The sequence below is a fragment of the Volvox carteri genome (assembly GCF_000143455.1).
Source record: "Volvox carteri f. nagariensis unplaced genomic scaffold VOLCAscaffold_50, whole genome shotgun sequence".
Taxonomy (NCBI): Eukaryota; Viridiplantae; Chlorophyta; class Chlorophyceae; order Chlamydomonadales; family Volvocaceae; genus Volvox; species Volvox carteri.
The window spans coordinates 550,531-578,316 of record NW_003307593.1 but is presented as its reverse complement, the minus strand read 5'-3'; the positions used below and the strand labels follow the sequence as shown (position 1 = coordinate 578,316).

Sequence of the window (27,786 nt, the reverse complement as noted above, 5' to 3'; positions counted from 1 at the left end):
TTTCGGGGCATGGCTTGCGACACGAGATGCAAACCGTCCCCGATAAACTGGTTCCGGAGCTAAGAATTCTGCGAGACTTTCCGTCGCACAACTAAGCTGCGCGCTTGCGAGTCTGCTTAAGTACAGCCTCTTATGACGTACATACATGTTTCTTTCTAGTTCTAATCTAAACCGTGCTCAAATTAAAGTTCAAGTACCGTCCGTCAGCGTCACAAGTAGATGCAATACGTCTCGTCACTTGACGCAGGCCCTGGTATGCGAGTTATTAATGTGGAAGCAGATGCTTAACACTGATATACGTGCACAATCTGATATACGTGCACAATCTTGCCCGGTGACGAATGCACTCAAGCTGTGACGGTAACTGAGCAATCGCTGGGATAAGGTCCACCCATGGATGTAGACGAGCAGCTAGAGGACGCTTTCGAAGCGGCATTCGCTGAGGATGAGGCTGCGGGCGCCGATGACGCGCCCGCGACAGCGGGAGATGCCGGGGACGGCCAGGATGGCCAGAACATTGCAGACTTTCTGTAAGTATCCTCATCATCCGCTTCACTTTACTGGCACGGCGTGCTATCGTGCATAGCCTGCCTATGGTGTTCGGAGTGCATACTTGCATCCCGACACGCTCGGCCGGCCCGCAGAGAAGAGGACGATTATGACGACCACGAGGGCTCTGCCCGGGGGGAGCCTTCCCGTCAGGCCGGTGGGGACGGAACCATGCAGGTCTTCCACCTGCTGCGCGAAGGGCCGCAGGGCAGTGTTGCACAGCCCGAGACTACCCCGGCGCCGGACGCGGCGGCTGCCTACAAGAAAGAGTAAGCAGAGAGCGGAGGCATCTGCACAACAATAGCATCACATCCACGCACCATTAAATACAGCAGTATCAGCAGCAGCCGTTGCGGAGGTTAGGTGCTGCCCTTTGTCCTTTACCTCCCGCAACCCCCCGCAACTCGTCCATACTGGCAATGGGGGCCTCCGGGTACAGGGCAGTGAGGGCAGGGTCCCTCGGATGCGGTGCTCCAGGGGAGAGAGGCCGGTCCAGCGAAATGCCTTCCTGCCCTGCTCCTCCCCTTCCCTTGGCTAGCCGGCTGGCTAATGTCGTGGATATCCTTGCAAATGGGCACATTGACAGTCGGGGGCTCTTTCAGCCTGTCACGTCGGAAGGCCGCTCATCCGGGGGTGAAGGGCCCTCCTGGGTTGCTGCTTCCTAAGAGGAGCATGTACATGTCTCCAAGGGATTGACCCAACCACAGCAGTTCACGGTGCAATGGGCAGTTGTTATTATTGTCATGAGGCAATTGCGTCCGTCCCCTAGTGGGGGTGTCACCTGCGGCGGCTCATTCCCCCCTTCCCCCGAAATAGGCAGTTACTGCTTTGAAAGTAGGCAGTTGTTTTCTCTCACCCCCCCTAACTGATTCGTGGTTCGTCTTCGTTCCTCCTCCTCCCATCTCCCCTCCCCAGGGTGTTCGATTCGCTGACCGAGGAGCAAAAGAACCGCTATGAGGTATTCATGCGCTCGTCACTGCCAAAGCCGAAGATGAAGAAGGTAAAGAGGATGGGGCCCGGGAGTGAGGGAGGGAGCCTCAGGGAGGGAGGCCAGCCCTAGGAAGCTGTTGTTAGAGGCGAAAGGCAGGGCACCGCGGGAAATGATACTCCAGGGGGGGAAGGCTCAGAGGGTTAGGGGGGACAAAGGGAATCCACGAAGGGGCCAATACCAGCCCCAGCATCGCAAGCGAAAGTCGGGAGCGCGGAAGGGGGATGAGGAGGAGCCAGGGCTGAGCATTGCAACGCATGGCATGGCATGGCAGGGCAGGAGGAAGAAGAGAGGATACGTCTCCGCTTGACCAATCGCACCACCACCCCGCATTCACTTTCCTTTTAGCTCCTTTTACCCCCCCACAGCCGCTACCTCCCCAACCTCAACCCCGGTCTCTCTGTCCCGCGGCATGCCCCGCTCCACTCGATTTTTCGTAACCCCCTCTGCACACCGTATCGTAACTCAGAACCCACAACCCCCCACAAGAGCACCAGGGCAGGCACCACTGGTCCTAGTCCAACACATGCATGGACTGCTGGCTGCATGGCTATATTGTGGACGGAGGCATTGGTCTCACTACACTTTCATTTCCACCCTTCATCGGGTTCATGTGCTTTGCCAGCCCCTCGTCCGACCAGCTGCCGCATCTTGATGGCGAGTCTAGTCCGGAGCCGCATCAGGGGGGTCGTTGCCTGAGACGACCTGAGCTTCCTTCCGTCGTTCAGCCGCTCCATTCCATGTCGTACCCCGCTTCCGGTAGCTCGTACTTTGGACGACAATTGCCAAGTAGTATTTCGATTCCTCTTGCATCACCATCACTATTATTATTATCATCATCATCATCATCATCATCATCATCATCATCACCCCATGGTGTTAACCCCCCGGCAGCTGATGCAGGCTATCCTCCTCAATGCGGTGCCCAATGAGAAGGCGGTCATCGCGATGTGCGGCATCAGCAAGCTGTTCGTGGGGGAGCTGGTGGAGCTAGGTGGGTGGGTTAAGGGTGCATCCTCGTTCCAGGCCCGCCACATCCCGCAGCTGCAGCATCCCTCCCGCCACATCGCGTGCTGCATTCCCCAAGCGGTCCTTATCGCCTGCCTGCCGCCGTCACCACTACTGCGTTGCTGTTAACACCTCCCTGCCCCGGCCCTCGTCCCCTCTTCCTCCCGCCTTGCCCCGCCCCTCCCAGCCCGCGTGTGTGCCTCCCAGGAGGCTCACACCGGGCCGCTGCTGCCCAGACACGTGCACCGGGCCTACCAGCAGCTGGGGTTGCAGGGCAAGCTGCCGCACCGCAACAACGCACGACGCATGTTTCGGTGATGACCGACCTACCTGGGTCTGCAGGTAGCCAGCCACTGCGGCTGTGGCAACAAGGGCGGCGGCGGTTGTAGCACATGTAAATTGGTTGATAGGCGCACACCGCAGTTGTTTTCATTGTATGGACCTCACAACCTGCTGTGGACTTGGATTCATTCTTGGCTGACCCGGGGGATAGATGACGCGGCGTATTATCCTGGATAGCGCTCTTCCCTCAGTACCCAAAACCAACCAGCTGGGGATAGTCTGCACAGCTGGGGATGGTTCACCCAGCCGATCCACCCAGCCGCCATCAGCTGCCGCCTCGGTGTATAGCGCACCAGCGCGCGAAAGCAAACTGCATTGTGTGGCTCTTTTTCCTACATTCCGCTTCTTTCCTTTCCTGGGGTGGGGTGATAGCCGCGGTCAGGGCGGTTTTTGCAGGTCGGAGCACGTCGTTTTGGGTTGGTGCCGCTCCCGGAGGTGGGGGCAGGTGCGGACTGAGAGCGATGGTGGTGGTGGTGTGGTTGGTAGCCTTGCTGGGGAAGCTGGGGAAAGGAGTGTCATAAGAAAGGAGCGGTGGTTGGTAGTGACAGTGGCTGAAGATATATGCAGCGCAGTGCGTGAGTAGGTGCGTGTGGGAGAATGCGTTGTGCGTGGATTGTGTGTTGTGTGCGTGGAAAGCAGTGACATGACGTAATGGTCTGTAAGGCAACTCTCAACTGCCTAGAGATGTATTGCATGAGATGTTTGAGGAATACCGACTATTACTGTGGGAGGAGTGGCGGAAGGAGGATAGACCATGGCAGAAAGGGGAAGAGTGTGAGTGAGGGGGTGGTTGGGTGGGTTCAAATCATTCGTATATCAATAGATCAGGAAACACACATTGTCTTGCAAATCTAGCAAGTTACACCACACGAAGCAGCGCAGATCACAAACATAAAGTCCAATCCTCCTAATTACTCGAAATGTTGATGGTGCGGCCCTTGAGGATATTGACGAACCTACAGGTTAAAGTACGTCTCCGAATGTTGGAATACACATAACCTTGCTGTGTAGCAATCATTCTGCACCTGTGCAATCCCTTGCATGCTAACGTACTGCAAACTTTACGACAATCCTGGAGTAGTGGAGTTGCTGGTGACGCAATTTTATTATCTAACGTTTACGAGTACACGATATATATATATACATATCTATCAGGAACAGAATTAATGAGGCAAAGCTATAACTTTTTGACCAGCCGAACGTTTGATGCGGTCCGCACCCTGCAACCTGCTTGTTTTACTCTGTGGATGAATTCAACATTAGCATAATTTTTTATACGGCGCAATGGTTGCGTAGGTTTCACTTTCACCTGTGTGGAAGGGGGCAAGGAGAACAACTCACACCCGTTTGTTTGAAACCTACACGAAGTCGGCGGCCGCGTTGGAAGCGTCTTTATCGCGTATAAAGTGTTCGCGAAGGCGACAGCGTGCATTGCGAGGTGTTCTATGGGTGCAACGTGGGCAGCGGGTCCTTCATTTATCATGGTAAGCGAATGTATTTAAAGAAGCTTCAGGCAGCGAGCAGCGTCCTGTCCGTCGCCTGGGGCCTTCGTTGTGGCAACCGTGTCGGGATTCGTCCGAGCTTTCGTTGTACCTGGCCCAAACCTCTGCAGGTTTCTCCTACTAACAAAGCATACCGACCAGCCGCCATAGCTCTTGCGTGGGCAACAGCGGCTGGCCTTCCCTTATTGCTGAGGGTGTATGTATCAGCAGCTGTCCTCTGGCTGTGGGCCCTGGCTGCTGGAGCCTTGGTTGCGTCTCTTGGGGCAATATCAAAATCACAGAGTGAGTCCCGCTGAATCCTGTGCGACCTTTAGATGCTGCACAACGCCTACGCACAGCACGCCCTTCCGTGGAGTTCCCCCGGCTTTGGAAACGAACACATCCCCCCCCCGCTTCTCCCAAGCAGGCTTGCATAAAATCATGTTAGATGCAGACGCGGACGCAGGCGATATCATTGACGTCCTCAGGGCCACTGCGAATGAGGACGCAGGAGGCTGCGAAACACAGCCCACCACCGCCGTCTGCAATGGCCTCCTTGCAAACACCTCGCTGCCGGAGCAGTCTGCAGCAGCCGTTGCATCAAGCCCTCGTAAGCCGCCGGCGCCCTGCAGCTACAACACCGCCACCACAAACTGCACCGTCACGGCTGCACCCGCACTGACGCCAGTGTTGGCCTCCCCAGCCTGCACGATTGCCGCCGCCGCGGCCCCCAGCACCAAGACCAGTCACGCAGGCAGTGCCGTCAACAGCGGTCAGTCGTCTGCCGTGCCGCAGGCACTTGTGGACAGCGCTCTCGCCATTGCCGCCTTGCGCCCTAAAAATCTACGTTACCGCAATCCACGCTGCACGGCGGCCGCCGCCACCTCAGGCGGCAACGGGCTCGCGGGTGCCGGGCGCGGCAGTGCTGCCGGCCTCTCGGGTCGCACGCAGCTTCACATCAAAATTCCCCACCTGGACCCCCGAGATTTACGGCCGGACCTGGTGTCGACAGTCAGCGATGCGCTGCGGGCGTACGACACCGGCCTGTTGGTCGTCGGCGCTTACGTCCGGCGCGGGTGCGTGCGTGCGTGCCGGCACGCGTGCTCTGACGTCCCCGGGATGGCCCCGGGCAGGGCGCGGGATGTGGACGCGGGGAATGAGTGCTGGCTTTGCTGCGGTAGCTCGCGGGTGTTATGTATTCTTGTGGTACAACCGGCTGCCACAGCTGCCGCCGCCGCCGTGTCCAACTGTTGAGCTTTTTTACCTATCCCCCTGAGTGTCGCAGGATTAGGTAGCATGGCTGTTGCTTTTGGGTATTGGCTTTGTTTCCCTGTCCTTAGGTCTAAAACCCCCTTATAAACCCCCCAAATTCAGTTCACCGTTCCGTCCCCGCACCCTGCGCGCAGCTGTGTGGAGCTCACGTTGGATTTAGTGGAGTGCGCGACCTCCGGTCCTGATGGATGTGGCGACAATGGCAGCTCCAGGCGCGACGAGCTGGAGTTGTCGACTATGTTGCTGAAGGCGTTGCGGGTGCCGCCACCATCACCCGCGACTGCAGTCGCCGCTGCCGGCAGCAGCGGCCATTCGAACCAGCGGCATACCGTCCTCTTTCAACGGGCTGGCGCGTGCTGGCGCATGGAGTGGAGTCCAGATGCGCAGCAATGGCAGGTTTGCCGCGAGGCCAGCGGCGTCGACGGCGGCACTGGCGAGGAGAGCGATGGCTTGGCTCGGCTGTCGCTGTCGGCGCCGCTGGCTGTGCACGCGGCGGCTCAGCTTGACCCCGGCGCCGCGGCCGCGGGTTGCGGGTCCCTCCGCTTAGCAGTAGTCATACGTGCGGAGAGCCCCCCATGCGATTGTCACCATCATTGCCATCAGCAAAATCATCGTCTGGGCATTGAGACAGCGGCGGATGTTGCGGCAGCTGGTCTTACAGTCATTGCCAGGGCGAATGGCAGGACGGTCGAAATGCCGATATTGTCGCTAACACGGCGTTCGATTGACCCGAAAGCCTCCATGGCGCAGACGTCGTCGTCGTCATCAGGCGAAGCATCGTTTGTAATGGTCTTGGAGCTCGACCTGGCGCGGCTGTCTTCAGGCCGGAGGAAATCCTCCCCGGGGCTGGTGGTTCAGTTGGAGCTGCGACGCGGCGTCCGCGTGTTGGATGTGGTGCCCGTGGCCTGTCTGGCGGATGAGCGCATGGTTTCGGAGCTACTTACAGTACAGTGCGAACTGGCCGCTGCTGGCCGTCTCGATACCGAGGACGAGGCGTACGCTAGCGTTGCGCAGCAGCGCATCGAGGCGCAGGAGCTGCTGGGGGATCTGGGCGCCTGGCTGGACTTCACGGCGGTTTGCGGAGCTGCGGACATGGCACCACCCAGCACGGCGGCTGCCGCCGCCGCTGCTGCTGCCGCCGGCACGGCGGCAACGGCAAGGACTCCGCCGCCACCGCCACGCGACTCTCTGGATGTGTCCGATCAGGTCAAGGCCACATTGCAGACCCCTGCCATGCAGCGCATGATGCTGAGCGCTGGACGGCACCTGCTGAATCACTTTGTGAACCAGGGCCATGTGGCGCTGGCTTGCGCCGTACATACCGATCTAGCACCGCGGGCTGCGGCGGCAGCATCCAGCTGTGGCGATGCAGCCGCCATCATTGATGACGGCGAGGAGGGTCTGCCGCTGCTTCACGTGGCCGTCCGCAGCGGCCGGCAGGCTATGGTGGAGGCGGTGCTGGAGTGGCAATGCGGCAGCGGCGTTGCTCCTGCGGTGGCGGCGGATGCGGCAGTTTGGGGCGCATGCGGCCCCGGCGGCATCACGGCTCTGCACCTGCTAGCGGCGGATGCGCGCTGCGGCGCCTCTGCCGCCACCGCGGACAACGCTGCGGAGGCGGAGGCGCTGCTGTGCTGGATTTTGTCCACATGGCCAGGCGCAGTGACGGTGTGGAATACGGCGCGTGACGCTCGCGGGAACACGCCGGCCATGCTGTGGGCCGGGTTGGGAGGGCACGACTTGCAGGTGCCTGCGGCAGTGGAGGCGCTAGGACGGGTGGGTGCCCCGGGCAGGTTTGGTTGCGGTCTCTTGATGTCGAGTTGGAAGTGGTTTCCGCTGGAGAAGCCGGTGGTGTGTAGGGCTGTTGGAGTTGTGACGGGATTTGGTTGTTGCGTTATGAGGTTACGTGAATTGGTGATAGATAGATAGATAGATAGATAGATAGATAGATAGATAGATCTTCCTGACAGACGGGGCTTAGGAAAACAACAGCACATCCACTTCCCCGCGGGACTAACCCCTCCCCCAACCCGCCAGGTGGCCGACGATGTGAACGCTGCAGCGACCGCCGCCGCCGTCGCCGCCGCCGAAGAAGAAATTAAGGAAGGAGGTAATAGAGGAGAAGAAAAGGAGTTCACTGCAGCAGTCACGGCCTTTGGCGAGCTGCCCATTGCCGGAAGTAGCAGCAGCAGCAGCAGGAGCGATGCCAAGGCACACTTGCCGGCGGCAGCGGAGGCAGCAGGAGCAGCAGGAGAAGTGGGTGCAGTACCGGCACCAGAGAATCAGGAGGAGGAGGAGGAGCGGGTGGAACGAATGGCCGACTCATCTTTGGCGGCGCCGCCAGGCATATCGGAGCTGATGGTCCTGTCACTACGTGGCTTCAGCCAACGATCCCTGGAACGCGAATACGTGGATTACGTCACCCGAAGCACATCCCCCTCCACGTCCATCTGGCTGATCATCATGGTGGTGGCCCACGTGACGGCCTTCTACAAGAGCCCCAATCGGGAGGAGGGACGCCAGGTGGGTATGTAGTATGTATTTATGGGCGTTGAATTACATCTGCTCATTTTCTGAAGCGCTGATTGGCCTGCCGGTCGTTTTTAGATCCAAGACCAAATGGACCCTAGAGCTCTTTCCGGGTTGTGCACTGGCTGCCAGCTCGGTATCCTTCTTTCCTTCCGTCGCCACGCATATATATGTTTTGGTAGCTTTCCTAATTATATAAGGCAAGCTGTGCACATAAAGCACTCGCAGTCCTATGTTGTAACTGTAGGTAAGTTATCTTGTGTGTGTGATTGGTCATCTGCGCAATCATGCTTCAAATTGCCCCGTCGCAGGCAATGATTGGCGGCATAGCCTATGTGGTGTCACTGAGCGTCATGGCCCTGGCGCCGCGGACGTACACCACCGTCCGCGAGGGCCTCATGCTATCTTGCTTGTTGGGGCGGACACTGTGCAGACTGCTGATGACCATCCTTCCTGACCACCTACACATGTCCGAGTCCGTACAGAAGTACGTACGGTACGGCATTGACATACTGCTCGACGGCTTCATGGAGGGCACCTTTGAGCAGGTACGGGTACCGTTCGAGGTCCGACGTAGAACGGAAGAAGAGAGTGGCGGCATGTGTGGGCGACTGATGATGCGGTGAATTTTCTAGGGCCGCACACCTCGGGTGCATGTGGGCTTCACGCAGGTCTACTGGGATTTCCCGTACATCCCTCTCCGCCTCCTTAAGGCCCCCCCCCAGCGCTCCCCCCCCCCCCGCCCAGACACAAAGGGGACCCCCTTCATGCAATCCCACGCCCTGACGTGCAACCCCTCCTGGCTCGCGCAGGCCCGCGTGCCCCGGGCCTTGGCAGCGCGCGTGCTGGAGTGGCCCGTCATGGCGGCTTTCATGCAGTCCATAGGCGTGCGCCCGACATACGGCGCGGCGCTGCTGCGTGCCGGGGCGGTTAGCGGCGCCGGCGCCGCCATGTCCATGATCATGGATGTGCGGGCTCGGGCCCTGTTTTTGCGGGAGCGCCGCGCAAGGGCGGCGGCCACCCTCCGGGGGCTGAAGCTCAAAGCGGATTGAAGGAAGGAACGCTAACGGCCGGGTTCTCTGAGCAACCTCGCATTGGGGGGGACATGCTTGGGGGGGAGGTGGGTGGCAGGGGCGGGTGCCGCGGCGGCGGGAGGCGCAGGTGGTTGGGGTAAGATTGTGCAGGAGGCTAAAAGGGAGAGGTGCAGGTGGGTGTGAGGCGTTGCGCTGTGGCTGTGGATGCCTCCGGTGCCTTCACACACCAGCAAGGTAAGCTTTGAGAAAACCGTATGGCGCGTACTGGGAGAGACCAGAATGCATGGCGTGAGTTCAGATCTATCTGTTCGAATGGGACTGTATAGGCCTCACACCCATGTGCGTATGTATGTATGTATATAGGCTCCAGAAGAAATGTATGCATGGCACAATTCGGCCCCCGGTGGGGGAGGGCCCACGGAGAGAAGCCATAAACAGCTGTTATGGTAAGAACCAGAATCAGAAGGTGTGAATGTGCGGGGGTTTCCCCGACTCAACGAGAAGCGCCAAGGTGACAAGTGCCGCGGGACGTTGGCAGTAATCAGAAAAGAAACGAGAAAAGGAAGGCACCGCTGCGGAATGCGGCCTAAATGCTACGTAGCAGAATTGCATGAGGAGTGCATGGGGCGAGTGGCCGGTTGTGGGTTGTGTGCAGCACGGTGGCGTGCGTAGGTAGTTAGTAGCGGTGGCGGCGGCTGGCCGACGTATAGCCGAGAGCGAGTGCTGGAGCGGTGGCGGCATTACGATACATATCTGCTAACATGAGGCTCGCTTGCTTTGCCCCATGAAATACATTAGTTTATGACGTCGTATCGAGTTTTCCTTAACTACTTTTTCGTGCTGCGGTTCATCGGTGCATCATCTGAGGTTATTCGCAACGTGGGTATAGTATAATAAAAATTAGCATGGTACGTCTTGAGATCGTTAGGATCCTCAAGACCTTCCTCTTGGGGTTCCCTGGATTTGCCGCACGATCGGGGCGGCTGTGCTGGCGGGAGGTTTTTAGTGTATCAAAATGGTGGTGATGGTAAAGGTAATAGTGGTGAGGGGTATTTGAGATTTTTTTTCGCGGAGATGGTGAGTGTCCTACTTCCACTTCAATCACGACCACCGCCAGCAATATTAGTATCGTCTGCACATGCAGGTTTATGTTTACGAGGTATACGTTTTATGTTGCCTTATCACATTATTATTCTTGTTGTTCCGCGTTTGGCGGAATTATTGAATCGATTCTCCCGCGACACTGTCGCATGCACGAGGAGTAGCAATGCACGGCGAGCATCACCACCCCCGGTGGCGGAACGCTTCTCTATACTGATGATGATATGGTGCACAATGATTGCACCTGTCTGGAGACATACCCAGCAGGTCGGTCGGTCGGTCGGTTGGCCGGCCGGATTTAACCTTGCGAAACAGCAACAGCAGCAGGTGTTGGGTGCGGGCGCCTCGGGGGAGCCCTGGGGGAGCCCTCATGCGGCCCATGCGCGGGTCGCTCGCGCGTGGATGTCCGCTGGCGTGTGTGGCGTTCATGTCCTGATGGTGACGATGGTGGTGATGCGGAGGCGTCGCGTCATCAAAGAGGCGGTGAAAGAGAAGAGAAGAGAAGCTGCACGTCGCATACACAACAACGACACAGAACCCAAATATGGTTTTTCGAGTGGTTGAAGCGTACGTCGCGAATAGAGGAGCATACGCGGGTGGAAAGGGCAGGGCAAGGGTTAAGGCGGAGGCTGCTGGTGGTCCCCTAGCAATGTGCGCAGTGAGTGCACTGCCAACGCGCCGCTGCATCATTGCAGGTACTCAACTTGTTTGCTTTGCAATCTGCCTCTACCAGCCCCGTCTGGGGTAAGTGGCCCCGGGGGCCCTATGGCTACGGATGTGTCTGGACATGCTGTGGTGATGGTCTGGAGTGACGGACAAATGGTCCGTCGATACATCTTCTGCCTGACCCCCCCTGGATTCTCTCACCAGGAGAGGCGGAGGCGGCTATCAGCATATGTCGCTGTTTCGCGCGCTCGGATCCAATGGTCGGGAGGGGCAGCGCTTATTAGTGGCTGGAAGCAATTCAAAAGCAGCGCACAGAAAGCGTCTGCATCTACGTGTCCCCCTTGTACCCGCTTTTCCTGCCGTCAAATGACGACCGGCGCAATATTGGGCCCCTGCTTTGGGGCTGCCGGTGTTGCTGCGGCCCAAAAGGTGTTGTTTGCGGAGAGAGAAAGGGGTTGGCAGACGGGGTTGAGCGACGGAGGCAGGTGGAAGGGACGGACGTTGAGATGCGCAGAGGGCGCGGATGTGAAGGGAACGCCTGCTTATATGTATATGTATATACCTATGTGTGCTTGTGAGCGCGCTCGCTTGTTTTCCAGGGGAGGAGGGTGGCGCAGCTTTGTGGATTGTTCCTATGGTTTTACCTTGGCCGCCTTTGCTGCGCGCGAGCACCGCGACAGCGCCGGGTTGCGACTTTCTTGGGCAGCAGGTTGCTTTGCTCGTCCGTCCTTGTGCGTATCCTGGCGTACCTTGCACCTGGAACATTCTTCACGGGACTGCGGTGTACTGGGGGCGGGCAATGCGGGCTGGCCGCTTTGCCGTTAGTTCGCTTGTGTCGCTGTGTCGGCCGCTTTCCTGAGACCCCTCTGAGGCTTTTCGGGTGGTGCTGCGACGCCGCGCGCTGACTTGCTGTGTTGTCAATCGTGAATTGTGGTATGCAGAACGCTTCTGTATTTGACGAGGTGGCTGACGCCTTAGCTACAGCGTAAGGCAATGGCCACCACCACACCCCCGCGACTCGCACTCGACATGCTTTGCCTCCCGCACAAATGAGCTGACAGAGGGAGGGTCATGCCCGGTATCGGCATTCCTGCTTGCATGCAGCAACGCACACGCGTACGAGGGCAACAAACGCGGTTTACACACACGCACGTCCGTCTGTTGCCTAGCAAGCGACTGGCGAATACGGCTGCATGTCTTGAGTTTATTGTCGCGCGAGCTAGGGTCCGGATTTTTGCCGTGCGACCTGAGCTCCCGGTACCTAAGCATAGCTGGCCAAAAGCTAACTAAAAGGCGGCGTTCACGGTGTACCATTAGTATCTGGGTAGTTTCCCTGTCCCCATGTTTTGAACATTTTCCTGCCCAGCTTGGTACCCGAGCCTTTGGATTAAAAAGGAGCTTTTTGGATCATCAGACTCCACCCACGTCTTTCAGTCCCTTCTTTCCGCCGGTTTAAATACAATTTCCACTGCTTCTCTCCTGCAGTGACTTCCTGCACTCCGCAAATTCTTCTGACCGGTCCATTGCAGCCGTCTAAAATTATAAAATCGTGCATGAATGTAAGGCCCCCGACTCTTTCCGGTTTCCACGTACGTGAGTAAGCGTGGCTAACCTGCGGGCTAGAGACTTATTATCTGATATCCTCATAGGTTTGGGGACAAATAAGAGGCAGGTCGGATGGCACAAGGCTTCCCGTTGCGATGTCCCTTAAAATAAAACCAGCGCATCTGTCTGTCTGACCGTCAAATCTGCGCGGATGGCTGAATTGGGCATCCTTCAGCTTTCGCTGACTGACATAGCCAACGAATCGAGCTCCTCAGGGCAACGGTGTGACGCTTGATGATTGGGCTGTCACAAGGGGACCTTTCTGTTCGGTATCCGCACCCAAGATCAATCAACCGTAATGTTGTCAAAGTGTCATTGTTGAGGCTGCTGGCCTACTGGTATTGCCACTTTCGAATGCTGAAATGCTGTCAGCATGCTCGGTGAGCAGTGGAACCGCACGTTTGCAGCGCATGTCCTAAAGGTCCACAGCGACCCAAAGTGGACTCTCTTGACGTGTGATGGCACGATGCTACCACGCCAAAGAAATCGCGGAAGGATATGTGTTGGAAAGTGACCGACACCTATACCAAGAAATGGTGCCAGCTGTAGTAGGACCCGGAAGGGCTCCGGCGCATAGCTGTGTTTAACGCTATGCAGTCCAACATGCTCAAATCGTTTACCCAGAGGGTTGCAAAAAGGGTCCCCCAATCCCGGGGGGTGGTAGTGGTCAGCCATCCTCCCATCCTGGCTGGGGTGACCGACTCCCATCACCCATCTTAAGGGCCGGTGCTAATCCCATCCCTTGAGACAGGTTTCCCATCCTGCCAGCCAGGGTCCCATCCAGGGTCCCATCCCCAATCCTACGGCCAGGGTTTCCAATCCCATCCTGCAGCTGTGTCCCCCCAATCCTCATCCTGTCAGCCAGTATCCCTTCCCATCCCTTCGACCAGGGCCATCCCCATCCTGCAGCTGTGGTTCACAACCGAAAGCTGTCAGCCAGGGTCGCATCAGTCAGTGTCTGACGACTATTATCTTGTGTCCGTAGAGGGAGCAGCATTGGATTGTTCCGTGTTTCATAAACATTTTGCTGAGTCATGGAGCCGTTTTTCCTGTGGGGAGGCCCTGCCGTACAGTTTCGTCCATCTTCTTCTAGGCCTTCAGAGCTGAGCAAGCCAACGTAACGGACGTTTCACGTTACCTGAGCAAAGTGAGCTGTCCATCAAGCACTGCTGCGCGACATCTGACTTTGTGCTTTATAACCACGTGCCACAGGGACAGGCTGAATCCTTGTGTTGTGAATTCCTTATGTATCATTTCTGTTGAAGCTGTGAATGCGGACGGATCATTGGTACTGCTGCCCGCATAACCATAACACCTTCAAGCTCTTACTAGTTGATGTTGTTACAGGGTGGTTAAGCTTCACCAGTGGCCTCCTTCCCGAGGCAATTCCCTGCTCTCCCCTGCTAGAGGGGCACCCTAATCCATTCACCCCATCTGACTTCAGAGTGTACTCTTTGAGTTTGGCAACTCACCACCAGCATCCAACCAAATCTAGCGGATCAACGGCGCGTCAACATAGTTCCTGGTCAGCTCGCAAGTTGTATTAGCTTCGGTGCTGGATTATGTGTTGGGAAGGTTTCCCGGCTGGGAGAAAGCCTTCCCGCCGAGAGTAGCTAATCGACACCGCAGCGACCGCCTCGGCATACGTTCTGCTGACCGAGAAGCATTCATTATTTCCACCCGGTGGTATTGACGATGTGGACGTTTTAAGTTTTTGCTTTCGGGGGAGCCGCTAGCCGGAGAGCCAGGGCTGTCGTACTGCCTTGCTGCTGCCTTTTGTGTGCTGTCGTGCTGCACGAATGCTGCTGTGCGTGTGAGGTGCGCGAAATTCCACCGTGATCTGTCTTTACTACCAACGCCATTCCAGGGTGAGGAGGCCTGGTACAATGTGCCACCGAGCATTCGTTTCATTTCAGATCTTGGGCTGAGGGTATCACAAATTGTTGATCAGGAAACATTCTTGCCATTCTGGCCAGCATGGGCGCGTTAGCAGCTGAGGGCCAACAGGGGGACAGGATGGGAGCATTTCCTCCGCCCTGTTCAATTGCATCCATGCGCTGAGTGCATGCACCCTCTTCTTGCCACAATTTCGAGGATGAGTTTCTTGTTCCCACCTCCCCAACTTTTTATTGGTGTAGTTTGGACATTTGTATAAGCCGTATGTTGGATTACCGTGTTTGTCGATCAAACAGCTGCTGACCGTCATCCGTGAATTGCTGCAGTTCTTTGGATGGCGTGACCCCATGTTATCACCGACGCAGTCAGCGTTGTTGCAGGGCGGCGAAAGCTGCTCAACCGTATGCACTACCGGCCTTATGCACCGTTTATGTATACCCACACCCATGTTGCAGGCGACACGGGGCAAGCCGCCACCGGTTCGAGCCGCACTTACATGGAGCTAGGAGCGGCAAGTTGGCTAGGTATTCAGACAATGATTCGGGACACGGTGGCCAAGGTTGACATAAGCGTATGCGAATTCGTTCAGATAGTTCGAGGATTGAACAAGATGGAAGATGGAGGGACGACCATTTTGCAGCAAAGCGGAAACATGGTACGTCTCGAATATATACTGAATTTACTTTGCGCTTAGTTACATGGCAGCCGTACTAGCGACCACTCCAGGGCATCCTAACCTCGATTAGGATTTAGCAACCCCAAGCCCCGCCATACTAATCACTATCCATGTACAACAGGCGAAATTTGTTTAACTGCACTCTTAGCGAAAACATGCTGTCTTTTGACGAGCAAGTTGCAGAAGTGTCGGGAAAGCTCGCGGCGGAGCCTAATAACAAAGGCTTACGCGAGCACCTGAAGACACTATGGTAACTGAAGCACGACCAACAACAACAACAACGCGAGGTACGCGAGGAAGCTCGACAACAATACGAGGACAAGGACTTGGATGAGCCTTGAGTTTCATAGGTATCAAGGAATGGAGCCTTCCAAATGCCTGCCTATCATGTGGAAATTGAGGCATCCTGTTGCCTGCCCCTGGTCTTTCACAGGGCGCAAGGAGCACATCGAGATCGACGTCCAGTGTGAGTGTGAAGGAATTGGAGAAGCTATGAATGTAGCCTAGCACTAGAAAGTATTTGGTAATTCTCCTGGTATGTCAGTGCACTAGGAAAGGCATCGCTTCATAGATAGCCTATCCTGGCATACTCAGTCCACAGCAGCACATATTTAGTCACATATCGATATGTTGTGCACTTCAGGCATACTGCATACGTTTCACTCTGCATGGCAGAAACTAGCATGGCCCTTCCATGTCGGCAAGCCAACGGAAAAATCAATTGATGCTATGGAAGATTGTTTATGATTCTGTCAATGTTGGTTTGGAAGCAGATGTCGCTGCTATCTATGGTGGAGTTATGCCAGTGTTAGCATCTTGCAGCTTTAAGACTTCATAAGTCTCCACGTCCCTGACTAGTTTTTGCGAGCGGTATACCAAGTAGGTGGTACAACAAATGCCAAGGTTATCACAATAAACAGGACTTGGTCTGCCAACTTTATGCCTAGCCACCAAATAACAGCCAGGAAAAAAGCTGGCAAATACATAAAAAAGGACGCCTAAGACAACACCATAACGGCATTTAAATGCTGTTGCCTTGGCCAGCGCTACAACTGCAGGGGTCTTAAACTTGCAGGACGCTAACCCTTGCATAACTGCCACCATAGATGGCAGTGACATCTGCTTCCCATCTATGGTGGCAGATGGGAAGCAGATGTTGCTGCCATCTATGGCTGCCATCTGCCACCATAGATGGGAAGCAGATGTCGCTGCCATCCATGGTGGCAACTTATGCAAGGGTTCGTGTCTTGCAGGTTTAACACCCCTGCTGTTGTAGCGCTGGCCAAGGCAACTGCATTTAAATGCAGTTATGGTGTTGTCCTAGGCATCGTTTTTTTATGTATCTGATTCCTGGTTGCTATTCAGTGGCTAGGCATTAAGTTGGCTAACCTAGTCCTGTTTATCATGATAAGCTTGGCATTTGTTGTACCACCTAATTGGTATACTGTAAAAACCTGTCAAGGATGTGGAGACTAATGAAGTCACGTTGCAAGAGCATGCACTGTTTTAGAAATAGGTTACAGTATTGGGGAGCAAACTGGTGCTCAAAAGTAGGCTGAAGGAAGCAAACTATACAGGAAACCAGGCACTAATAGTCAATGGAATCAGGCCCTGTAAGGTCCAATGAACCCTATATGTTCCAACATCCTCGCAAGTTGTGCTGGTTCCCATTTCATGTCCTAAAATATGCTCTGTTGATGATTGAATCCCTCTTCAGCACGATTATCAATAATATAGGCTGGGCATTCCAATAACATGTGCTTTTTAACCTTGATTCGGCTATTAGTACCACAACAGTGGCAAAACTGCTGCCCCCTGGGGACATGGTACTTGCCCCTTCATGCTCTGTTTGCCTCCAGAGCCCAGCAACAGAAATGAATCTGCATTAGGTTATGATGTGCTAAACGAGGAATGAAAACCTTAGCATGTGTTGGCCACATGATGGCTGTGGCTCCCAAAAAGGGCAGCCCCATCCAGTGCTTATACTTCACCATTTGCACTCCAGGTTGCTTCCCATCTGATGGGTACTCCTTTGGCAAGACAGTCAGACACATATGGTCCCAGCCGCTCATCAAACACTCTCCTATTGCTGTTATCATCACTCCATTATCACAACAACCAGTCAACACTCTCCTTTACCCCCATGACTACTTGCGGTATTCCACGCCAAATATTGCACTCCAAGAAGGAAAACAGTCATAACATTATCTCCTGCTGTAAAACTGCATGAGCAATGGACCCCACTTGCTTTTGAAGGCGGTTCCAGAAACAGAGGAATGTTTCAACATGCAATACTGGAAGGGGAGTTCAGCCAGCTCTGCATATAACCAGCCTGTAGGAAGGCTGTGCTGTCCCCACTACCTGCCTCATGAATAAAATCTGCAGCTGGACTGCGTAATCCTTCAAACAGGCTTCGAACATGCCCTCCATAAGGTTGGCTTTATCCCGCCGCCTTGAGAGGAGGGAAAGAAGGATAAGGTGAGAGTGGAGGGAGGGAAGGGAGTGGAAGGAGAGGAGGGGAAGGAGAGAAAGGAATACGAGGAGGATGGACGTGAGAGAGAGGACAGGGAGGATTGAGAAGAGGGATACAAAGGGGAGAAGGGATAAAAGGGAGAGAGAAGGAAGAGGAGGAAACGTTTCCGCATTCTGGTAAGGAAAAGAGCGAAAAAAGAGGAGGGTATGGAGGGAGAGAACAAAAGGATGAAGAGGAACGGGAAGAGAGGAAGGATAAGATATGTTGCTTGCATTTCGTGTATGTTTTTATAGGCTCTTCACAACAAATTGCCTCGGGAAGGAGGCTACTGTTGAAGCTGTACCACCCTGTAACAACAACAACAAATTCCAGGGTTTCACAAACACATCACAGGCATTCCAGGAGAACAAGTCGGCCTTTCGGCATGTTTTTGTAATGTGGACTTTTTTACCAAGCACAACTCATCAGTTCACTTTGCTCCTTGTAAGCTTTCCATCGGTAATCGCACCTATTTCGACTCACCATGCACGCACCATTTATCGGCAGCCAAATCCCATCACAACATAGGCTGCAGCAACCCCAACCACACCCTCTCACAGTAAGACAATTTTTCAGGTGGGCAAGCCTACATAAGTGTAGCGTGAGGTTCTATTGCCCACTGCTTATGTGGCGACGCCAGGCCCATCTGAGCATCCCGGGTTACGAGTGGGCACTGTCCCCCCCACGGTAGGGGGTGAGGGTTTGTTGTGTTGTTTGCAATGAGTGCCAGCCATTTGGTGTGAAGCAAAAATGCATGGACGACTCTGATGTTAGACTCCCCAGCCTAGATTCGGTGCTGCCAACTCATAGAACTTCCTTGTTTGGTTTGCTATGGGATGCGACTTATTAGCAAAGGTCTAACAATTGAATGCATGACGGCCTAGTGAGATGGCTGCTGTTGGTGCATGCACTGATGATGGCCATGCTCTTGGCAGACAGCAGTGGAGCAGCCTGCAGGGGCCGCTTTTGGTGAGATGTGCTAATGTGTGTCAAGTGGGTAATGGGAGGCCCGTTGTGGTGCTGGTGAACATGGGCATGGGCTATACCTGGACAGCTGATTATGGTGCTGTTGGGCAGGGGTGCCTTGCTTTGTGAAGATATCTCTCGGTGTTTGGTTTACCATATTGCTGACCCATGAGTTGAAGTGTATGAGCAAAATCGACCACGACAACGTGCATGTTTGGTACTGGCTTTGACCACCACTTAAAATACTTTCCCAGACGCTGTAAGATGCACCACAAGTGATAGCACACCATGCAAGCAACTATGGACAACTAAACCATCCATCCTTAGTCTGTTGCAGTCTTGTCAGTATTCCCAATTCTGCACCTGCAGCCTCATTTTACAAGCAGAACACCCAATGCTAATCCTCCAACTGTGTTCCCAATCCTATGGTAGCGAGCTCATCCTAAACTTACGAAAGCCTGCAATCCCCATCCTGTCGATCAGGGTCCCATCCCCATCCTTGGCCAGGGTTCCCAATCCCCTCCTTGGTCAAGGTTGCAATCCCCATCCCTGAGACAGGGATCCCGTCCCCATCCTCACCCCGACAGCAATCCCCATCCAAAAAGTAGTGTAGCACGCCTAATCCCTAATCCTTGCCTTGGGCCCCACATCCCATCCTGACATCGTCACCCCTATTCCCCATCCCGCCTGACCAGTACCGGGCCCCAATCCCCCATCTCTGCAACCCTCTGGTTTACCTATAACATTTCTTGCTTGTAGACGAGGGTTCAAAGATCGTGAGCGACATGCAGAATCGCAGGGGATTATATATCTCTGGGGATTCTGAGATCACGACCAAATGCGTCCAGGTGGCTATTGCTTAGACGTTTCCGTTTACACCGCAGTACAGTAGTACGGGTTGTACATCCCGTGTCCTTAGTCGCCACCTAGGCTGGTTGTGATTAAGATGATGTAACAACCTGATCCCGGAACAAGTACGACATGGCGAGTAGTGACTCCACTACGCCCGTCAGCCGTACATCAGGTTTTCTTGGAGAACGGGAGGACGCCTGCAGCTTGGACTAGCAGGCGGCTGGCAGAGGTTACGGCCTGACTTCTGCTCCCGGCCCACCCGGGTTCGAATCCGCCTGCTCCTCGGCTGTTTGAGGAGTGTCGAAATGGGAGGTGGCCCCCCATCATATGGACGATGTAGGACGTGATAAAATCACTTGCGAGCTGACCAGGAACTAAGTTGATGCGCCGTTATTCCGCTAGATTTGGTTGGATGCTGGTGGTGAGTTGCCGAACCCAACGAATACACTCTGAAGTCGGATGGGGTGACGGATTAGGGTGCCCCTCTAGCAGGGGAGAGCAGGGACTGCCCGGGAAAGGGGCCGCTGGCGAAGTTAACCACCCTGTAAAAAGGAAAAGATATCCTAGAACGATTTGCCTGGCGGGCAAGCCTGGTGCGCTTGCCTTGCAGCTGGAGCTGATCTTCTGGTCCCTGTTCCAGAAGTTCACAGCCGGCGCACCGTACCGCAGTTGATAACGGCAGCATGCCATGGCGAGTACCTGACGTTAAAGAATGTCACAGCGCATGGTGGAAGCCCTGTGCGAGACTTTATGACATATAAAAAAGGTCAGGGTATAAGAGATAGGACCGGGAAATAGATGGTATAGCCTATACCATCCTGAGGATGGTCTACAGATCATGCCTTGGTTCAACAGATATGCCCAGAAATAGATTATCTATCACTCCTCCATTTTACAGACGTCTTTTGGCTCTTCGCACTGCATGGTTCACACATGAAAGGTGACCCGCGAGGGACTCGCATCTTGTGAACGACGTATCACATGCATCACACATAAACACACGTACACAAACACAGCTCGCGGCTTCCAAAACCTGTTTTCATTTTAGCTGTCCATGGAACACACACACACACACATCACAACCGTGCATGCAGTCGAAAGAGTGGTAGTACATGTCGGGTAGTTTGTGAATGCGCGCTCCGTCATTTGCCCACTTGCCGACCGCATACACCAAAGCTTGCGGCAAACAACAGGAAAACGGCAAACAACTCCAAGAAGCTTGCATTAACGGTCGACGTGAGCAAGCAAGCATGAAGTCCACACGCCTCGGCAATCGACTTTTGAAAACCAACGTAAACCATCCGCGAATATTAGTCAGGTATAGACTATGTCTTTGCAACGCACACCATCATCACGTACAGGACAGTGACTAGCGACTTTGGATAAGCATCAAGTTGCGTCTCCAAAGCAAAATATCGATATATTCCGCGTGCAAGACAATAATCTGTAGCTAGGGACACAGCAATCCTCCGTGCCTCCTTTCCCAGCCTGCTAAATTTTTGCGGTACATAGTGTGCTCTCATACATACATACATACATACATACATACATACATAGCATGCTGTAGTTAAGTGCCTGCCTTGCATTCTGACTGACTGGAAACACGTTAGAAGCGGAATAAGCAAATTTAGCGGTCTATAATGGGATAAACAGTACAAAACGTAGTTCAATTGGTATCCAGCATCTATTCCCTCCGGCGACGGGAAGCAAGGCATCCACCAGTAAAGGCCAGAGCCGCAACTTCAAGAAAAAGAATATAAAAGGCAAGATAAAGCAAGCATAACAAACTTCTGAATAAGGGCCATGTGTGCCACTCGGAAATTGGGGGTTACAGCACACCCTCCAAGCGCACACGTACATAAATCCCATTTTGTGCAATATTGAGCGCAGGTTGTGTGCATTTATCCAGGTCCGTCCAATAGCGGGCACCCGCACGGCAGGAGGCCTGCAACGAACTGCTACAGAGTGCTATCATCGCCAGCACGAGACAGCCAAACATACATCCAGAAAACACTTACAAATACACACGGAACATAATGTATTCCTAGCCCAAAGGTAACATCCTCTGTGTCAAAATGTTTATAGTTCCGGCCAGTTAGGGCACCCCCTACCCAGCGCCTGCCCGGTCGCCAGTTTTCGCATCGCTCACATCATCAAACATCCACGCCATACGGGTCGGGGATGGGCCCCGGGTGAGAGCCCTTGGCTGCAGCCCCACGGGCACATCCATGCGCATCCACGGGCCCTAACCCCTATCCCCGCTTGATCCACACCTTCCCACCGCACGATCTCCGCGGTATTCAAGCAAAGTTTTGTACACAACTGCGCCGAAGCCCACTCTATCCGTCTGTGGTAAGAAGGAAAGCACACGCCACACATCCAGAACAAAGGATGTATGTAGTACCAGCGCTACCTCTCATTATGCAGCGCTAGGCACTGTGTGTAGGATATAGCCCAGGAAGTCCGCTCACCCGTAACCCAGCCATCCAGCTAGACGCGTGTATCGACACACGGCGGGGTCGTTGCAGTGGCCCTCCCCACTCCAGCTGCCTTTCAATGGTCTGACCCACAGGCAGGAACTGACGAGGATAATGACGTTGCGGTGTTCCTCTTGGCTGCGCAGTTTGGAGTGGAAGCACAGCTACATAAGCCCGAACCTTCATCTTCACGTCTGCCACAAAATGGCTGCTGCAGCCCAACACCTTTTCCAAGCCTATCCAAGCCTACAAGAGTAACCGAGCGAGCACCCAACACCGCCAGCGGCATTCCAGCTGTTGCTGCCGCCATCACCTCCGCCGTCTCAGCAGCAGCAGCAGCAGGAACTCCCGGCGGCACTGCTGTGCTTAATTAGGCGCCAATGCTGTGCAGCTGCTGCTGTTGCCGATGATAATAATGGCGACCTCGCAGCAACTGGCTTCCTGCCGATATAAGTTCCATCACAGCGTTTTACTGCTCCTCTGATGCCTGATGTATCCTGATGTCTCCGGCCATGTTAGCCTCGCAGCCGCACGCTAGTTGTGCCGGTGATCGTGGTGCTGCTTGCTGCCTCGCCCCGCTCGAACGTAGGTTGTACGGTACACGATTTGACGAGCAGCTCCCGCCACCCGGAGCTTAGACGTCACCACCAAAAGGTCGCCACCGTTGGGCGCCGCCTCCGGCTGTTGTGTTGTCGTACTGCCGTAACCCATCAAACCACCTGCTGCTGCCACGGGCTCACTGCCGGCTGCTGCTGCGGGTACGACGGCGAAGTGGTCGGTGCCGGTGCCGGAAAGCGGCTCACCCCAGCTGATCGACAGTACGACAGAGCCGTCCGGCTGTACAGCGATGGACGCAGTGTGTTTGCCTGGTCGTACGCGCATCGCCAAAAAGCCCAGAAGAGGCACATCAGATGCAAGTAAGCGTCAATAGAACACGGCCTAAAAGAGAGATAACCATCTTTAAGTAAAAATAACATCAGATGCAAGTAAGCGTCAATAGAACACGGCCTAAAAGAGAGATAACCATCTTTAAGTAAAAATAACATCAGATGCAAGTAAGCGTCAATAGAACACGGCCTAAAAGAGAGATAACCATCTTTAAGTAAAAATAACTGAATAACTAAATACACAAGGGCGCCACACGCCTTGTTGCATTAGTCTTCAACCACAGTAGCCGGTAAACAGAGGTCCCCGTCAGACGCTACTTGTGCCATCGGAGGACCGAACAAACGTTTCCAAATCCTTGTTGTTGGTATATATGGGTGTGAACCGACAGCCTAACTGTCCCCTGCTCCCAGAACCTCCTTTGCTGCCGCTTACCCCGCCGCAGGTCCCTCCGGTTGAAGTGCGCCACAGTCCCATCCAGTCGGTAGCTCTCCCGGACCTGGGGGCCGGGTGGGCAGATGGGAATGATGAGGAACAGGAAGAAGAAACCGCATCAACAATCAGCAAATGAAGGGAGGTGCGAGGCGCGAGGACGGAACGGGGATGTACAGGGGTTCCTTGGCGTCCCCAGCGCCACGTCAGGTCCCGGTTGCACCCAGGTCTTCATTCTCTTGTTTCTAGACGACGACTCCCTATTGCCATTGCTGCTGCTGAAGCACCCATTGGATTAAGAGGAAAAGGAAGAGAGAACCGCCGACCCGGGTGACAGAGCAAATGGTGACCGAAACCGAGACGGCTCCCAAGACAAGCGGGGGGATGTAGTAGACGGCCCAAGGCCTTCGCTCAGCTGCGTACCTTAAAGAAAGAAATGACGCTAAAAATAGCCATGTCAAACCTGCAAGCAAGCGAGAGCACGCAAACAATTACGAGCACGTAGCAGTCACGAAGAAGAATACAGTTCGCAGAAAACCAGCTTGCCTCACCGAACTTATTGGGCTTTCATCCCCTAGCTGTAGGATTTTGGTCGCGTACGCATGGCAAGGGTTGTCGTAGATATACATACTGCGTGGCGTTCTATGCGGTGCGTGGTTCATGAAATTAAAGCTCTGAACCGCGGTCCTGGTTGCGTCCTGGATTGCTGTGAGCTGTCATCAATTTCAATTGCATGTGCATGGAGACCCCGCAGCAGGTAAATGAACATATGAACAGACACAGACCGCATGACGCGATGAAGGGCACCATTCCGCTGGACGGACGGACAGACAAAGCTCTTGCAAGGGGCGGCAGGCAAGAAGTCATGGCAGGGGGCACTGCAGACAGTGACTATGGCGAATAAATATACGTACGAACTACAGTTTCAGCGACACGCGACGAGGTGTATGGCATACATCAATCCGAAAGGCCAATCTTGGTGAAGTAAGGCCGCAGTCATTACGAACTAACTAAAAATGAAAGGAAGGCCGCACCTGCCCGCCTTGAGTGCCTCCGGGTCTATCTCCAGCCCTCTGATCAGGCGAATGGCGGTGCGGACGAGGCCGTTGAGGCGCATCACCGCCGTCGCCTCGTCCATGGAGTCAGAGCGCTCAGGGTCCTGCAGATTGGGCAGGTGTGTATACCGCTTTGTAGTCGTAGGTATTACAGCGAGCCCCAGACCCCAAGGGAATAACCCGGCAGGGTGGGGGGCCGGTTTGTGCAGATGATAATTCTGACAGGGATTTTGAATGTCCATGCACGACACTTGGTCTAAGGGGAGATCCGACCAAGGGTACTCGGGGGAGATGCCCCGCGAGTACGCATGGTCTGCGAATGTCTTGGAGTGTTCAACCAACCAACTGACCTGGTGGAACTCTCGCGGAAGCAGCCAATCCGAACATGTGCCCGGCAGGCCTTTCCGGGCAACCACCGCCGCTGGGCTCCTTGTCTTCCTGCATTTCCGTACAGCAAACCCCCGCCCTCGCCAACGCCGCCAGCCCTAATCCTCCACGGAACCCCTTTCCACGCACTTCCCCTCCTACACAGTTTTCACAACGACGCCCATACTTCAAATCCCGTCCGCAACCCACCTTAACCCACACGCCTCCAAGGCGGGGGTCCGGTAGCAGCACCGTGGGTGAGGCCGCCACATCGGACACGACCACACTGCCGCCGCCGGTCCGACGTGCTGCGGCGGCACCAGCCGACCCATGGGATGATTTGCTGCGGCGGTTGCCACTGCTCCTTCCGCTGCCTGATCCTAGCCAGCGCGTAAGCTGTAACCAGGGAACGTGAGGCAGGGTGTGGGGAGGGAAAGCAGACGGATGGAGGTGTTTCAGCTGGTGCCTGCGCATCTGAGGTACGGGCCAAACTCAAGGGTTCAAGACGAAGGCATACAGAGGGCTGTCCATTGATACGTAGGCGCAGAGCAGCGGCACGCGCTGGAGGTGATGTGACCCGGCCTATGTTGGCTGCGGACCGGCCACACATGGGGCGGGGGCGCGGGATTAGGAAGTGGGATACCTCCATAAACGGAGGGCTCCACGCATGCAGCAGACCCAGTCGCTCCCAGCCGCATTGCCCGTTTCCAGACTATTGGCTGAAACCCAGTCCCAAGCTCAATAGTTAAGTGTGTCCCTAGCTATGCTCTTGGTTCTCCTAAAGACACCAGGATACATCACTCGAAGAGGAGCTGCGGAGAGCGAGAGGGACTCAGCGCGGGACACATTTTCTCCCCTGCTCCCTACCTGTCCTCCCAGCTGCAACACAGCAGCTGCCACAAGCAACGCAAACACGTCCCATGAGCCCTTTGCAGCTGTAAGCGATAGGGAGGCACCAAGGAGGATGAGGAATATCCATTGAAGCACAGCGCCCACGATGGACTTGCTGCCTGCTGGCGACGTTGGTGCGACTGTTGCAGGTTGGGCTGATGACTGGATCTTCTGTAGAACTCCTACACCCGAGTGACTTCCAGCTAACGGAGGCTCGATTGCCCCTCGTTTTGGTTGCGATGCGTTTCGCCGCCTTCTATTCGCGAGCCAAATGGCGAACGCTAACGATAACACAGCAAACTGCTTCATGACAATGATAAATCACTCCACAGGTCTACCGCATTATGAAAACTCTGCATGTGCTGCTAAGGGTTCTGCTTGTCTTGGCCCAGTAAGCCAAGGTTCAGTAAGCCAAGCCGTAATGCAGATATCCGATAAACAAGGTCGTCAACCTGTCCATTTGGCACGCTTCAGCTCAGCTATGTCCGCTTTCCTGCTCGCAGAAGTAGAACCGGCGAAGAGTCAAAGTACACTGATCATAAGCTCGACAGTCCTATCCTACTCTATCTGTGCATGTCGGATCAGACGTGGCTGGCCTAAAAGTCAGTTCCTTGGGATTATCTTGAATCCAGAGCATGAGAGTCGTTAACGCTACCGTACATTTTCGTGTTAGTCTGCTTCCCGAGATGTTGACGAGTTTTAGAAATGGACACTAGAAAACGTCTCGAGGAGCATTGCCAACCTTACTCCAGACCACTAGGTCTTATGAAGTGTTATAGCACAATCCAGTCCCACATCGCGACAGTTGTACAACCGTATTTGAGTGGCGAGTATAAACCGCTTCAGCTCCTTCGATAGAGGCATTCTGCCTTCCACTCAGTAGAGCTTCAGCTCGTAGCTATCAATGACAGGGCATTGTTGACAGAAATATCGACCTCCGCACAACGCACCAAAGGCTTGAGGATTTTGACGGTGCCCTTCACATTCGGCGGAGCCTCCTCCAGCAACGCCAAAATCAGCTTTCCCTGTGTGGCGAACCCATTGAGGCCCAGCAGCCCACGGACCTGGCAGGCTTCTGCAAGCAGGGTTTGCCACACAGGGAAAGCTTCCTTAGGCATTGCTGGAGGAGGCTCTGCCAAATGTGAAGGGTACCATCAAGGTCCTCAAGCCAATGGTGTGTTGTGTGGAGGTCGGTATGGCTGTCACCAATGCACAGGCTCTGGGGGAATGAGAAAGGTAAATATGCAGCCAATCTCAGCAGTGGAGACTAGTTATCACCTGAGGTCCTGTGTTCTCAGTCGCCAGCACCCACTCAGCTACACGGCAGGCTCAGCCCTATGGCATACGTACATCAGGCCGGTTCCGGCCCAGTTGCCACCCTACCGGCCCAGTTACTGAAATCACCTTACCTCGGTTATTGGGCCAGTAAGATTACCGGATGGACCATCAGCCAGTAACCGTCCTCAGTTCCCGTAACCATCATGGGTAACTGGGCATGGCCACATAACTGCTATTGCCATAAATTGCCAATAAGGTTGAATTGACATGATGATGTGGTATAGTTGTACATGTGCTCTATGGCATGCCAGTGCCTTCACAGGTTGCATGGTGCTTAGACTCTGCCCGGGTGCTGAAGGACCACATCAGGATGTGTCTTTCAGATCGGTTAATGAACCTGGTAGTGTTCAAAACCGTCGGTAACCGACGTGTTTATGCCATAGGGCAGATGCTGCTTATCCATGTGGAAGGTGTGGGTTACAAATGCTCTTGTCCTATTTTGGGTGGTCAGTGGGTTTCCCCTGCAGTGGGAGAAGGGGTCCCCACCCCCACTGTCTTTTGGCCAGAATCACACCTCTGCTTATAAGCATGCAGCTTTCACCTATCAAGCTGCTGCAGAATTGGTGGCCTCAGGCACTGCTCAAGTTTGGACGACACAACCATGTGTGGTCTGCCCTTTGGGGGGTTCAGCAAACAACGAAGTGCCGGCTCAGATGGGCACCCAGTGAACCAACAACTTTCCATTTTGGACTTTCTCTATGAACACCTCTGAGTGGTGCCTGGCTGGCTGTTCCCAAACAATTTCATGTTTGCAACCAACCTCAAGAGTGGCTACCACCATCTAGACATCGACCCATCCTTCTGGGAATACCTGGGGTTCTGTTGGCAAGGTGTGTTTTATGTCTTCACCCAGCTACCTTTCGGCCTA

General features: G+C 54.7%; 5 protein-coding genes across 5 annotated transcripts; 4 read left to right on the top strand and 1 right to left on the bottom strand.

Moving 5' to 3' along the window:
* Positions 1-132: 132 nt before the first annotated feature.
* Positions 133-3,720, top strand: VOLCADRAFT_106752 (uncharacterized protein). Its single transcript, XM_002955304.1, has 5 exons — positions 133-530; positions 645-818; positions 1,465-1,549; positions 2,432-2,531; positions 2,733-3,720. Exons 1-5 carry the CDS (start codon positions 394-396, stop codon positions 2,861-2,863), a joined length of 627 nt encoding a protein of 208 aa, XP_002955350.1. The 5' UTR covers positions 133-393; the 3' UTR covers positions 2,864-3,720.
* Positions 3,721-4,332: 612 nt separating this feature from the next.
* On the top strand, positions 4,333-9,218 carry VOLCADRAFT_96215 (uncharacterized protein; the record flags this gene model as incomplete). The annotated part of the gene is made up of 7 exons (XM_002955303.1): positions 4,333-4,371; positions 4,500-4,671; positions 4,796-5,444; positions 5,775-7,413; positions 7,675-8,160; positions 8,478-8,714; positions 8,979-9,218. The coding sequence occupies 7 exons, from the start codon at positions 4,333-4,335 to the stop codon at positions 9,216-9,218; spliced, it is 3,462 nt and encodes a 1,153-aa protein (XP_002955349.1).
* Positions 9,219-10,845: 1,627 nt separating this feature from the next.
* On the top strand, positions 10,846-15,640 carry VOLCADRAFT_96214 (uncharacterized protein; the record flags this gene model as incomplete). Its single annotated transcript, XM_002955302.1, has 4 exons — positions 10,846-10,959; positions 10,997-11,045; positions 14,924-15,123; positions 15,578-15,640. The coding sequence occupies 4 exons, from the start codon at positions 10,846-10,848 to the stop codon at positions 15,638-15,640; spliced, it is 426 nt and encodes a 141-aa protein (XP_002955348.1).
* A 2,682-nt stretch (positions 15,641-18,322) lies between these two features.
* Positions 18,323-22,325, top strand: VOLCADRAFT_106751 (uncharacterized protein; the record flags this gene model as incomplete). Its single annotated transcript, XM_002955301.1, has 3 exons — positions 18,323-18,625; positions 20,569-20,710; positions 22,047-22,325. The coding sequence occupies exons 1-3, from the start codon at positions 18,525-18,527 to the stop codon at positions 22,323-22,325; spliced, it is 522 nt and encodes a 173-aa protein (XP_002955347.1). The 5' UTR covers positions 18,323-18,524.
* A 160-nt stretch (positions 22,326-22,485) lies between these two features.
* VOLCADRAFT_96212 (uncharacterized protein) lies at positions 22,486-26,698 on the bottom strand (the record flags this gene model as incomplete). The annotated part of the gene is made up of 9 exons (XM_002955244.1): positions 22,486-22,703; positions 22,755-22,817; positions 23,272-23,335; positions 23,692-23,731; positions 24,303-24,427; positions 24,900-25,085; positions 25,557-25,624; positions 26,524-26,605; positions 26,645-26,698. 9 exons carry the CDS (start codon positions 26,696-26,698, stop codon positions 22,486-22,488), a joined length of 900 nt encoding a protein of 299 aa, XP_002955290.1.
* Positions 26,699-27,786: the final 1,088 nt, after the last annotated feature.